The sequence below is a fragment of the Petromyzon marinus genome, assembly GCF_048934315.1.
Source record: "Petromyzon marinus isolate PM22_M1 ecotype Great Lakes invasive population chromosome 76 unlocalized genomic scaffold, UKy_Petmar_22M1.pri1.0 chr76_unloc.3, whole genome shotgun sequence".
NCBI classification, from domain to species: domain Eukaryota; kingdom Metazoa; phylum Chordata; class Hyperoartia; order Petromyzontiformes; family Petromyzontidae; genus Petromyzon; species Petromyzon marinus.
Window position 1 is genome coordinate 794,364 of NW_027422620.1, and position 13,526 is coordinate 807,889.

Below are 13,526 nucleotides of genomic sequence, written 5' to 3' on the forward strand. Positions count from 1 at the left end.
ACCTTTTAAAGCAGTCTGCCTCAGCGGCAGGCCAAGGCTTCCCCCACCTGATGATGGACGCTTGGTGTTTCGCCCGAAACGTCGTGATTTATTTTATTTGTTCTGCCGACTACGTGACGACTTTAAAGAGAGACGCACAGAGTGTGTGGATCCCTGCAGTTACGAAAGCCTCAAATCAACGATTGCTTCCAGAATGTTACGAAACATCATTCTCCTCTCATCTCTCATCGGCTGTTGACTTCGGGCAGTGTCGGGCCAAGCGCGACGCATTTCTGCCCGAATCGATCACGGAAACTTGACGAGCTCCCGTCCCTGGCGTTCCACAGCTCCCGTCGTGTCGCGGATTCGTGCGCAACAGAATCCAGTGTCCGTTACTTTATGCTGTAAATGCCCTCGCGAAGAAGCAGGTCGATGCCCTTTGACAGCCAGGGGTCATACCCGGCGGCCATCACCAGGGTGCCACCGTCCCCAACCGTCGGGATTTTCGCTCATAATCCGGAACACAGCAGGCAGATCAGATTGGTAGCTGCTGATCGTCCGAACGAGTCCACAATCTGAGCTCCATCCCGGTGGGCGCTGCTCTTGGTGAACGTCGCTTCGCGACATCGTCCAGTCGCTGGGGTGCGCCTGGTCGACTTATTGAAAAACGTCGCAAGTCCCTCAACTTCTTTCGGTAAATCATATTCTTAGTTTTTTTCGGTAAAGTCACGTTGAAGAGAAACAACAAAATAATAAAATATATATAAAAATAAAAAATTCTCACGACGTTTCGACCATAACTCAAACGGTCGTCTTCAGGTGTGTTGGTTCACATAAATTTATTTTTTATTTTCTTTCGGTAAAGTCACGTAGAAGGGAAACAATAAAAAACGCCACTTTTTTCAAATTTTCTTGCCGTGGTTTTCACACCTGATGACGATTGCTCCTGTTGCGGTCGAAACGTCGTGAGAATTTTATTGTTTTATATTTTTTTATTATTTTATCGTTGCCCTTCCACGTGGCGGTGACTTTACCGAAAGGACCAAGAATATGAACCCCTGCAGTCACGAAAGCTTTAAATCGAAATTTAGTCCCAACTGTTTTAAGGAACGTTTTACTCTCAGGCCTACACTTTGCTGAATGCGAGAGCACCGGGTTCACTTTGCGTGCATCACAATGGGTGACCGTGGCTTCAGGTACCCCCGTCTTGAATCTTGGCCTGCACCCCACTGAGATCTGATGCCATCACAGAGGCTCCGTCGTTAGTCTGAGCTAGCAGCTTTTAAACGCGATCGTGTTTCCCCAACACTCCCAAAACATCAGCAATAGCCTGGTGCTCGTCATCACTGACACCATTGCATCCCAAGGACGCCTCCCTCACCTCACAAGTGACCTCACTTTCAGCCGCACAACGTAACGTCACAGAGGCCTGGGCTTCGTTTTTTTTTTGTGACATCTCCGTTGGCGCGTCCACTTCGGCTGCAACAAATGGGGGCCGCATTAATCTCCCCTTTGATTTCATTTCTAATTACATCACCGAGTTAGCTCGACAAAATGTCGAGCTAACTTTTCATCTTTCTCAGCAAAAGCACGCAATAGCCCCACATAGTTGTCACGATTAGAAGAGCCTTTCACTCTCATCATTACCACGAAATGCCAATTCCTGTTGGGCTAGGAAGCAGGTTCGCATTAATAAGGCCTTTTAAAACCTCACGGTTTTCCTTAAACCTCGGCATTGTGGATGCTGAATAGTAAATCTCTGCCGTTCATTCAAAGCCAGATCCATCCTTGAAGCTCCAAAAGTTTTTAAAGCGATTTGGCTTTGAATGCCCACTTGCCGATTCTTCACGTCCGTAGAGGTTCCTCGGTAGATTTTTCAAGTCACAGAATCCCGCGTGAGTCCAGTCCAAACGTCGCCGGCAGTGGAGAACAGAAGGCAGGGGAAGCGGTGAAGGCGATTTACTTTCGTAGCACAGCCACGCAGCCAGTCTTTTCGTTGACACCACTCCATTTGAAATGACCGTGTTAGTGTCTGTCCCTTCGATTGAAGGAGGTCCTTAAGATCAGGCATTGGCCTACCATTGTTTATCACTCCCTGTTTTGATTGAAAGTCCCAACTTTGAGACGTTTTTCAGAGTCAGATTTATAACCTTTTCCATTTTTTGCAGCCGCTGGAATTTTTTTTTTTTTGCTAGAGCTTGCTAACGTGGAGGGAGAGCGAGCATCATTTACGTGGGCTCAAGACACGCCCCCCTGAGTGAGGCAGATGTGATAGCTGCCTCACTGAGGGGGGCGTGTCCTCACTGAGGGGGGCGTGTCTTCACTGAGGGAGGCGTGTCTGACACCCTCTTCGGTGAGGCAGATGTGATGGCTGCCTCACTGAGGGGGGCGTGTCTTCACTGAGGGAGGCGTCTGACGCCCCCTTCGGTGAGGCAGATGTGATAGCTGCCTCGCTGAGGGGGGCGTGTCCTCACTGAGGGGGGCGTGTCTTCACTGAGGGAGGCGTCTGACACGCCCCCTTCGGTGAGGCAGATGTGATAGCTGCCTGAGGGGGGCGTGTCCTCACTGAGAGGGGCGTCTTCACTGATGGAGGCGTGTCTAACACGCCCCCTTCGGTGAGGCAGATGTGATGGCTGCCTCACTGAGGGGGGCGTGTCCTCACTGAGGGGGGCGTGTCTTCACTGATGGAGGCGTGTTAGACACGCCCCCTTCGGTGAGGCAGGTGTGATAGCTGCCTCCCCTGGTGCTTTTTCATTGCAGTTTCATGACGAGACCAGCGAGCCTAAACATCTTTATACACAGTATGGAAGGCGAGGACATGTAATGAAGGGGTCTACAAACATTACTTTGGTGACATACTGAGATAGTAACAGGCACGTGCTTATTGCCCGCACTCCAATCCAGTTACTGAGGGGTTGCGCAACCAGAGGGGAGGCTGAGCTCGTCGCTGCCTCACCTGTCGTCGTCCCTTCCTGTATTTGCAGCGGAGCTCTGCAAATTTTGGCGATTTTGACTACAAAAAAAATTATTGGAACCGTGCAGAAATGGCATTCATAACACGGATCAGTGGGAAAAATCTTAATGTTTATTTTATTATGTACTTTTCGTTACAGCTATTTTCATTGGAGTGTGACAGGTGGTGAGGCGCTGCCTCCGTTGACCGCATGTCCCCGATGAAAGTTGCAAGCGAGAATTTCATCATCGCCTGCGGCTGGGGTTGGCATCGTCCCCCACTCCTCCTGATGTCGAGGGTAGATGGGCGAGGTTTAGGACTGTGGCTCGTGCAGCTGCAATGGCTGCTTTGGGTACGCGGTCCAGACCTCACCAGAGACCCTGGCTGACAGAGAAGGTGTTCAGGATGGTTGAGAAAAAGCGACAGGCCCACTCTCACGGTCTACAGGATCCCACGTCGGAGGATGAGGAGACTTACCGCAGCTTTCGCTGGATATTCGGAGAGCCGTGAGGCGCTGCAAGGATGGGTGGTGGTCGCGGGTTGCCGAGATGGAGTCTGCCTCAGGAGCTCGCGATCACAAGTCACTCTTTAGTTCCATCAAAAAAGTAACTTGCAGGGCCACACCTATCACCATCATTAGGGGAACGAACGGTGATCCAATCTCCGAGCCCCAGGAACAGGTTTTCAGATTATCTGAGCATTTATGTGAGGTCTTGGGGGAGGGGAAACCCCTCAACCTGGAAAACATCGTGGGGCAAAGTGGGGATGACCCTGCTGAGGCTGCGGTGCCTCAAATATTGGAAGAGGTCAGAGGGTCGAGCGGGATTATCTTTTCATCGGCTGCGTAACGCTGTGTGGAAGCTACCTGGCCTGTCACTCCACACGAAGCTTCAAGTCTTCTCGGCCACAGTCATTCCCTCCCTTCTCTACACTTGCGAAACGTGGACCCCCCTAATGGAACATCTTCGCCGGTTAGAAAAATTTAGGCTGGCCTGCCTACGATCCATCCTGGGTTTAACCAGGCTGGATTGTGTGAGCAGCTCACAAATCCTTGAAAGATCTGGGCACGGTCCCATCGGTGAGCTCCTCCGGCGGGCAAGGCTGCGATGGCTGGGTCATGTAGCCCGCATGCCCAGCCACCGCAAGCCGAAACAGCTTTTGTTCGGCCGGATTGAGGGGGCTAAACGGGGTTGGCACGGGCTAGAGATGGAATGACGTGGTACAGGAGGACGTGGAGCTGAGTGGACTTGCCGATGACTGGTACCAGCGGTGTCAAGATCGGCCTCTGTGGAGGAGGCTCGTGAAGGACGCTACTGGGCAGTTGGAGGCAGTCGCCCTCCAACAACAACGGAGGGCGGAGGAGCGACGCTCACAACAACGAGCGGAGCGCCGGGTGGCTAAAGCACAGCAGGTTGGCACAGTAGGGGGCACAGGTGGTGTATCAGCCAGTCATCTCAGTCAGTCGACCCGTGGCACCTGGGTCTGCCCCGTGACCTCCTGCCAGCGGGCGTTCGACACTTCACGTGGCCTCAGGGTGCACATAGCCTGGCACAAGCGTCGTGGTGACGTCACCGCCACTTAGTGGCGAATGGCGGTTGTTGTTGTTGTTGTTGTGGGTGAGCGGCACGGGCTGGTGAAGAGACGGAGCGACGTGGCACAGGAGCACGTGGAGCCGAGTGGACTTGCCGATGAGCGGTACCGGCGGTGTCAAGATCGCCCTCCGTGGTGGAGGAGGAGGAGGAGGCGTCTCGTGAAGGACGTCGCTACCGAGGCCGTACCAGGCTAGGTGCACCCCGAGGCGACTGGGCAGTTGGAGTGTCCCCGCGTCGGCGACAAGCCGGCACCCTCGGGGTGGTGGTGGTGAAGGGCGACAATCCGGCACCCCTCTGAGCTTTCCACTTTATTATTAAAATAGTAACGAGAACCAACTTGAGCTGCCACGGCAACTCCACGCCCCCCCCCGCTCCGTCACCTCCGGTCGCCACGGCAACCCCCAACCCCCCGCTCCGTCACCTCCGGTCGCCACGGCAACCCCCAACCCCCCGCTCCGTCACCTCCGGTCGCCACGGCAACTTCCCCCCCCCCCCCGCTCCGTCACCTCCGGTCGCCACGGCAACTCCCCCCCCCCCCCTGCTCCGTCACCTCCGGTCACCACGGCGATCGGCCAACCTCCCCGGCGACCGCCTCCCCCGCCTCCCCGACGACCGTCGCCGCGGCGGCGGCGGCGGCGGCGGCCCCGGCGACGACCCCGGCGACGACCCCGGCGACGACCCCGGCGACGACCCCATCTCACCCCCCCCTCCCCCCGCCGGAGCCCCGCCCCCCGCCGGAGCCCCGCCCCCCCCGCGGGTCACCACGGCCGACCTGAGCCTCGTCGCCACCAGGCCCCGGCGCTTCTCCTCCCGCCGGCGCTCGTCGTCGCGGCGACGGCGCTCGTCGTCGCGGCGACGGCGCTCGTCGTCGAGGAGGCGGCGGCGCTCGAGGGCGCGGAGGAGGCGGCGCCGCAGGCGGCGCTCGCGGCGACGCAGCTCGTCGCCGCGGCAACGGCGCTCCTCCGCCAGCGCCCGGAGGCGGCGCTCGTGGGCGTCGCGCTGCCGCTGCTCCTCGTCGCGACGCTGCAGCGCCACCTGGTGGCGGGGAGGGGGCGGTGAGTGAGTGGCTGAGTGAGTGAGTGAGTGGCTGAGTGAGCGAGTGGATGAGTGAGTGAGTGGCTGAGTGAGTGAGTGGCTGAGTGAGTGGCTGAGTGAGTGAGTGGCTGAGTGAGTGGCTGAGTGAGTGGCTGAGTGAGTGAGTGGCTGAGTGAGTGGCTGAGTGAGTGGCTGAGTGAGTGAGTGGCTGAGCGAGTGAGTGGCTGAGTGAGTGAGTGGCTGAGTGGCTGAGTGAGTGGCTGAGTGGATGAGTGAGTGGCTGAGTGAGTGGCTGAGTGAGTGGCTGAGTGAGTGGCTGAATGAGTGGCTGAGTGAGTGGCTAAGTGAGTGGATGAGTGAGTGGCTGAGTGAGTGGATGAGTGGATGAGTGAGTGGCTGAGTGAGTGGATGAGTGAGTGGATGAGTCAGCGGCTGAGTGAGCGGCTGAGTGAGTAGCTGAGTGAGTGGCTGAGTGGCTGAGTAAGTGGCTGAGTGAGCGGCTGAGTGACGAGTGGATGAGTGAGTGGCTGAGTGAGTGGATGAGTGAGTGGCTGAGTGAGTGGATGAGTGAGTGGATGAGTCAGCGGCTGAGTGAGCGGCTGAGTGAGTAGCTGAGTGAGTGGCTGAGTGGCTGAGTAAGTGGCTGAGTGAGCGGCTGAGTGACGAGTGGATGAGTGAGTGGCTGAGTGAGTGGATGAGTGAGTGGATGAGTGAGTGGATGAGTGAGCGGCTGAGTGAGCGGCTGAGTGAGTGGCTGAGTGAGTGGCTGAGTGGCTGAGTAAGTGGCTGAGTGAGCGGCTGAGTGAGTGGCTGAGTGAGTGGCTGAGTGAGTGGCTGAGTGAGTGATTGGCTGAGTGAGTGGCTGAGTGAGTGGCTGAGTGAGTGGCTAAATGAGTGGCTGAGTGAGTGGCTGAGTGAGTGATTGGCTGAGTGAGTGGCTGAGTGAGTGGCTAAATGAGTGGCTGAGTGAGCGAGTGGATGAGTGATTGGCTGAGTGAGTGAGTGGCTGAGTGAGTGGCTGAGTGAGTGGCTGAGTGAGTGGCTGAGTGAGTGACTGACTGAGTGAGTGGCTGAGTGAGTGGCTGAGTGAGCGGCTGAGTCCCACGCCCCCCCCCCCCCCTACCTGTGCACGTCCCAGCAGGTGACGCAGCAGGCGCACCGCGTGCAGGCGCCGCTGTGCCAGCAGCAGCTGGCGCTCCTCGCGTTTGACGCGCAGCAGGAGGCCGCGCTGCTGCTGCTGCTGACGGCGCCGCTCCCGGCGCAGGCCCCGGCGCTGCGTCCGCAGCAGCTGGCGCCGCTGGCGCTCGCGCTCACGCTGCTCACGGCGCTCGTGGCGGAGACGCTCCTCAGCAGCTCGGCGCAAGCTGCGGGGGGAGGGGGAGGGGGAGGGGGGGAGAGGGAGGGTGGGTGAGAGGTTACCTGGGGGTGTCTGGTCCACGTTGTCGTCATCGCCATCACTATCGCCGTCACTATCGTCGTCACTATCGCCGTCACTATCGCCGTCACTATCGCCGTCACTATCGCCGTCACTATCGCCGTCACTATCGCCGTCACTATCGCCGTCACTATCGCCGTCACTATCGCCGTCACTATCGCCGTCACTATCGCCGTCACTATCGCCGTCACTATCGCCGTCACTATCGCCGTCACTATCGCCGTCACTATCGCCGTCACTATCACCGTCACTATCGCCGTCACTATCGCCGTCACTATCGCCGTCACTATCGCCGCCACTATCGCCGTCACTATCGCCGTCACTATCACCGTCACTATCACCGTCACTATCACCGTCACTATTACCGTCACTATCACCGTCACTATCACCGTCAATATCACCGTCACTATCACCGTCACTATCACCGTCACTATCATCGTCAGCGTCATCATTGTCACTATCGCCGTCACTATCGCCGTCACTATCACCGTCACTATCACCGTCACTATCACCGTCAGCATCATCAACGTCACTATCATCGTCACTATCATCGTCACTATCACCATCACTATCACCGTCACTATCACCGTCACTATCATCGTCACTATCACCGTCACTATCACCGTCACTATCATCGTCAGCGTCATCATTGTCACTATCGCCGTCACTATCGCCGTCACTATCACCGTCACTATCACCGTCACTATCATCGTCACTATCATCGTCAGCATCATCAACGTCACTATCATCGTCACTATCATCGTCACTATCACCATCACTATCACCGTCACTATCACCGTCACTATCATCGTCACTATCACCGTCACTATCACCGTCACTATCGCCGTCACTATCACCGTCACTATCACCGTCACTATCACCATCACTATCACCGTCACTATCACCGTCACTATCACCGTCACCATCACCGTCACCGTCACTATCACCGTCACTATCACCGTCACTATCACCGTCACTATCACCGTCACTATCTCCGTCACTATCGCCGTCACTATCACCGTCACTATCACCGTCACTATCACCGTCACTATCACCGTCACTATCATCGTCACTATCATCGTCACTATCACCGTCACTATCACCGTCACTATCACCGTCACTATCACCGTCACTATCACCGTCACTATCACCGTCACTATCACCGTCACTATGATCGTCACTATCACCGTCACTATCATCACTATCACCGTCACTATCACCGTCACTATCACCGTCACTATCACCGTCACTATCACCGTCACTATCATCGTCACTATCACCGTCACTATCACCGTCACTATCACCGTCACTATTACCGTCACTATCACCGTCACTATCACCGTCAATATCACCGTCACTATCACCGTCAATATCACCGTCACTATCATCATCACTATCGCCGTCACTATCGCCGTCACTATCGCCGTCACTATCACCGTCACTATCACCGTCACTATCACCGTCACTATCACCGTCACTATCACCGTCACTATCATCGTCAGCATCATCAACGTCACTATCATCGTCACTATCATCGTCACTATCACCGTCACTATCACCGTCACTATCACCGTCAGCGTCATCATCGTCACTATCACTGTCACTATCACCGTCACTATCATCGTCAGCGTCATCATCGTCACTATCACTATCACCGTCACTATCACCGTCACTATCACCGTAACTATCACCGTAACTATCACCGTCACTATCACCGTCACTATTACCGTCACTATCACCGTCACTATCATTGTCACTATCACCATCACTATCATCGTCAGCGTCATCATCGTCACTATCACTGTCACTATCACCGTCACAATCACCGTCACAATCACCGTCACTATCACCGTAACTATCACCGTCACTATCACCGTCACTATCACCGTCAGCGTCATCACCGTCACTATCATCGTCAGAGTCATCATCGTCACTATCATCACTATCACCGTCACTATCACCGTCACTATCACCATCACTATCACCGTAAGCGTCATCACCATCAGCGTCATCACCGTCACTATCATTGTCACTATCACCGTCACTATCACCGTCACTATCATCGTCACTATCATCGTCACTATCATCGTCACTATCATCGTCACTATCATCGTCACTATCATCGTCACTATCATCGTCACTATCATTGTCACTATCACCGTCACTATCACCGTCACTATCACCATCACTATCACCATCACTATCATTGTCACTATCACCATCACTATCATCGTCAGCGTCATCATCGTCACTATCACTATCACCGTCACTATCACCGTCACTATCACCGTCAGCATCATCATCGTCAGCATCATCATCGTCACTATCATCGTCACTATCACCGTCACTATCACCGTCACTATCACCGTCACTATCATCATCACTATCATTGTCACTATCACCGTCACTATCATCGTCAGCATCATCATCGTCACTATCACTATCACCGTCACTATCACCGTCACTATCACCGTAACTATCACCGTAACTATCACCGTAACTATCACCGTCACTATCACCGTCAGCGTCATCACCGTCACTATCACCATCACTATCACCGTCACTATCACCGTCACTATCACCGTCACTATCACCGTCACTATCATCGTCAGCGTGATCATCGCCACTATCATCGTCACTATCATTGTCACTATCATCATCACTATCATCGTCACTATCATTGTCACTATCACCGTCACTATCACCGTCACTATCATCGTCACTATCATTGTCACTATCACCGTCACTATCACCGTCAGCGTCATCACCGTCACTATCATCGTCAGCGTCATCATCGTCACTATCACCGTCACTATCACCGTCACTATCACCGTCAGCGTCATCACCGTCACTATCGCCGTCACTATCACCGTCACTATCACCGTCACTATCACCGTCACTATCACCGTCACTATCACCGCCACTATCACCGTCACTATCACCGTCACTATCACCGCCACTATCACCGTCACTATCACCGTCACTATCACCGTCACTATCACCGTCACTATCACCGTCACTATCACCGTCACTATCACCGTCACTATCACCGTCACTATCACCGTCACTATCACCGTCACTATCACCGTCACTATCATCGTCACTATCACCGTCACTATCACGGTCACTATCACCGTCACTATCACTATCATCGTCAGCGTCAGCACTGTCAGTGTCATGGTCGTCATCGTCGTCAGCGTCATCACGACTGTGGCGGTGGCGGTTTTGGTGGCAGTGGTGGCGGTGGTTTCGGTGCAGGTGGCTGTGTTGGTGGTGGTGGTGTTGGTGGTGTTGGTGTTAGTGGTGTTGGTGTTGGTGTTAGTGGTGTTGGTGTTAGTGGTGTTGGTGTTGGTGGTGTTGGTGTTGGTGGTGTTGGTGTTAGTGGTGTTGGTGTTAGTGGTGTTGGTGTTAGTGGTGTTGGTGTTAGTGGTGTTGGTGTTAGTGGTGTTGGTGTTAGTGGTGTTGGTGTTAGTGGTGTTGGTGTTAGTGGTGTTGGTGTTAGTGGTGTTGGTGGTGTTGGTGTTAGTGGTGTTAGTGGTGTTGGTGTTAGTGGTGTTGGTGTTAGTGGTGTTGGTGTTAGTGGTGTTGGTGTTAGTGGTGTTGGTGTTAGTGGTGTTAGTGGTGTTGGTGTTAGTGGTGTTGGTGTTAGTGTTAGTGGTGTTGGTGTTAGTGGTGTTGGTGTTAATGGTGTTGGTGTTAGTGGTGTTGGTGTTAGTGGTGTTGGTGTTAGTGGTGTTGGTGTTGTTGGTGTTAGTGGTGTTGGTGTTAGTGGTGTTGGTGTTAGTGGTGTTAGTGTTAGTGGTGTTGGTGTTAGTGGTGTTAGTGGTGTTGGTGTTGGTGGTGTTGGTGTTAGTGGTGTTGGTGGTGTTGGTGGTGTTGGTGTTGGTGTTAGTGGTGTTGGTGTTAGTGGTGTTGTTGTTAGTGGTGTTGGTGTTAGTGGTGTTGGTGTTAGTAGTGTTGGTGGTGTTGGTGTTAGTGGTGTTGGTGTTAGTGGTGTTGGTGTTAGTGGTGGTGTTAGTGGTGTTGGTGTTAGTGGTGTTGGTGTTAGTGGTGTTGGTGTTAGTGGTGTTGGTGTTAGTGGTGTTAGTGGTGTTGGTGTTAGTGGTGTTAGTGTTAGTGGTGTTGGTGTTAGTGGTGTTAGTGGTGTTGGTGTTAGTGGTGTTGGTGTTAATGGTGTTGGTGTTAGTGGTGTTGGTGTTAGTGGTGGTGGTGTTAGTGGTGTTGGTGTTGGTGGTGTTGGTAGTGGTGTTGGTGGTGTTGGTGTTGGTGTTAGTGGTGTTGGTGTTAGTGGTGTTGGTGTTAGTGGTGTTGGTGTTGGTGGTGGCTGTGGTGTAGCTGTTGGTGGTGGTGTTGGTGGCTGTGGTGTTAGTGGCTGTGTTGGTGTTGGCAGTGGTGTCGGTGTTGGTGATGGTGGCTGTAGTGGTGGTGGCTGTGTTGGTGGTGTTGGTGTTGGTGGCTGCGTGGGTGGTGGCTGTGGTGTTGGTGGTGTTGGTGGTTGTGGCTGCGTGGGTGGTGGCTGTGGTGTTGGTGTTGGTGGTGTTGGTGGTTGTGGCTGCGTGGGTGGTGGCTGTGGTGTTGGTGTTGGTGGTGTTGGTGGTTGTGGCTGCGTGGGTGGTGGCTGTGGTGTTGGTGTTGGTGGTGTTGGTGGTTGTGGCTGCGTGGGTGGTGGCTGTGGTGTTGGTGTTGGTGGTGTTGGTGGTTGTGGCTGCGTGGGTGGTGGCTGTGGTGTTGTTGGTGGTGTTGGTGGCTGCTGCTGCTGCTGCTGTGTTTCCCACCGCTCCTGCTGTTCACTCTCGTGGGCCTGCCGCAGGAGGCGTTGCCGCTCCGCCTCGCGCTGCCGCTCCGCCTCGCGGATCTTCTGGCGCTCCGCCTCGCGGCGCCGCACGCTGCCGTCACTCAGGTGCTTCGTCGTGTCAAACGTCACCTGGGGGCGGGGGGCGGAGCTTCACCTGGGGGCGGGGCTTCACTTGGGGGAGGGGGGGCGGAGCTTCACTTGGGGGCGGGGGGGCGGAGCTTCACCTGGGGGCGGAGCTTCACTTTGGGGCGGGGGGGCGGAGCTTCACTTGGGGGCGGGGGGCGGAGCTTCACTTGGGGGCACGGGGCGGGGGGCGGAGCTTCACCTGGGGGCGGCGGGGCGGAGCTTCACTTGGGGACGGGGTGGAGCTTCACTTGGGGGCGGGGGGCGGAGCTTCACCTGGGGGCGGGGGGCGCGGAGCTTCACTTGGGGGCGGGGGGGGGCGGAGCTTCACTTGGGGGCGGGGGGCGGAGCTTCACCTGGGGGCGGGGGGCGCGGAGCTTCACTTGGGGGCGGGAGGGGCGGAGCTTCACTTGGGGGCGAGGGGCGGAGCTTCACTTGCTGGGGTCAAACTCCACCCCCTCCCGCACCCCGCGGGCCTCGCGGTGGCTACGAGATGTTGACGACCTCGCCTGGTCGACGGAGGGTCGTGGGGGTTTCCATCCCGGCCCTGACGATGCCTGCTGCTGCTGCTGTGTGTGTGGAGTCTGTGTTTGTGGAGTCTGTGTGTGTGGAGTCTGCGTCTCTCTCTCTCTCATCATCACCATCACGATGATGATGAGGAGTTTACCGGCTGAGGAGTTCACCGGCCGTGGAGTTTACCGGCCGAGGAGTTTACCGGCCGAGGAGTTTACCGGCTGTGGAGTTTACCGGCTGTCGAGTTTACCGGCTGAGGAGTTTACTGGCCGAGGAGTTTACCCATCGAGGAGTTCACCGGCTGAAGAGTTTAGCGGCTGTGGAGTTTACCGGCTGTCGAGTTTACCGGCTGAGGAGTTTACTGGCCGAGGAGTTTACCGGCTGAGGAGTTCACCGGCCGTGGAGTTTACCGGCCGAGGAGTTTACCGGCCGAGGAGTTTACCGGCTGTCGAGTTTACCGGCTGTCGAGTTTACCGGCTGAGGAGTTTACTGGCCGAGGAGTTTACCCGGCGAGGAGTTTACCGGCCGAGGAGTTCACCGGCTGCCCCCTGTGCTCACCTTGATGTTGCAAGCCAGGGCCTTGCCTCCCGCCGTGTGCATGAGCTTCACTCCACGCAGGGCGCCCATCGCACGCTCAAAGTCACAGTACTGCTCGTACTGCACGTAGGCCTGCAGCCGCACGCGGCAACCCCGGGGGGTTAAACAATGTCAACCGCAGGTCAAACGCGGGTCAACCGCAGGTCAACCGCAGGTCAACCATGGGCAACCGCATGCAAACCCGCGAGTGAAAACAAGTGTGAGTGAGTGAGTTGGTGGATGGGTGGGTGAGCGTGCGAGTGTGTATGTGGTTGAGCGGGTGAGTGAGTGAGTGAGCGTGTGAGTGTGTATGTGGTTGAGCGGGTGGGTGAGTGAGCGTGTGAGTGTGTATGTGGTTGAGCGGGTGGGTGGGTGAGTGAGTGAGCGTGTGAGTGTGTATGTGGTTGAGCGGGTGGGTGAGTGAGCGTGTGAGTGTGTATGTGGTTGAGCGGGTGGGTGGGTGAGTGAGTGAGTGAGTGTGTATGTGGTTGAGCGGGTGAGTGAGTGAGTGAGTGAGCGTGTGAG

At 55.6% G+C, this 13,526-nt stretch overlaps 1 protein-coding gene across 3 annotated transcripts in view; it reads right to left on the bottom strand.

The window, feature by feature from the left end:
- Window positions 1-5,066: 5,066 nt before the first annotated feature.
- The window catches only part of AKAP17A (A-kinase anchoring protein 17A), a 39,585-nt gene continuing 31,125 nt past the window's right edge, over window positions 5,067-13,526 (bottom strand). For all 3 annotated transcript variants that reach the window (XM_076058560.1, XM_076058562.1, XM_076058559.1), the window contains 4 exons: window positions 12,984-13,094; window positions 11,770-11,918; window positions 6,683-6,923; window positions 5,067-5,559 (listed from right to left, as the gene is read on the bottom strand). In XM_076058560.1, coding sequence (XP_075914675.1) covers window positions 5,071-5,559; window positions 6,683-6,923; window positions 11,770-11,918; window positions 12,984-13,094 — 990 coding nt within the window. In that variant the 3' untranslated portion in view covers window positions 5,067-5,070. The remainder of the gene's footprint in view (window positions 5,560-6,682; window positions 6,924-11,769; window positions 11,919-12,983; window positions 13,095-13,526) is intronic.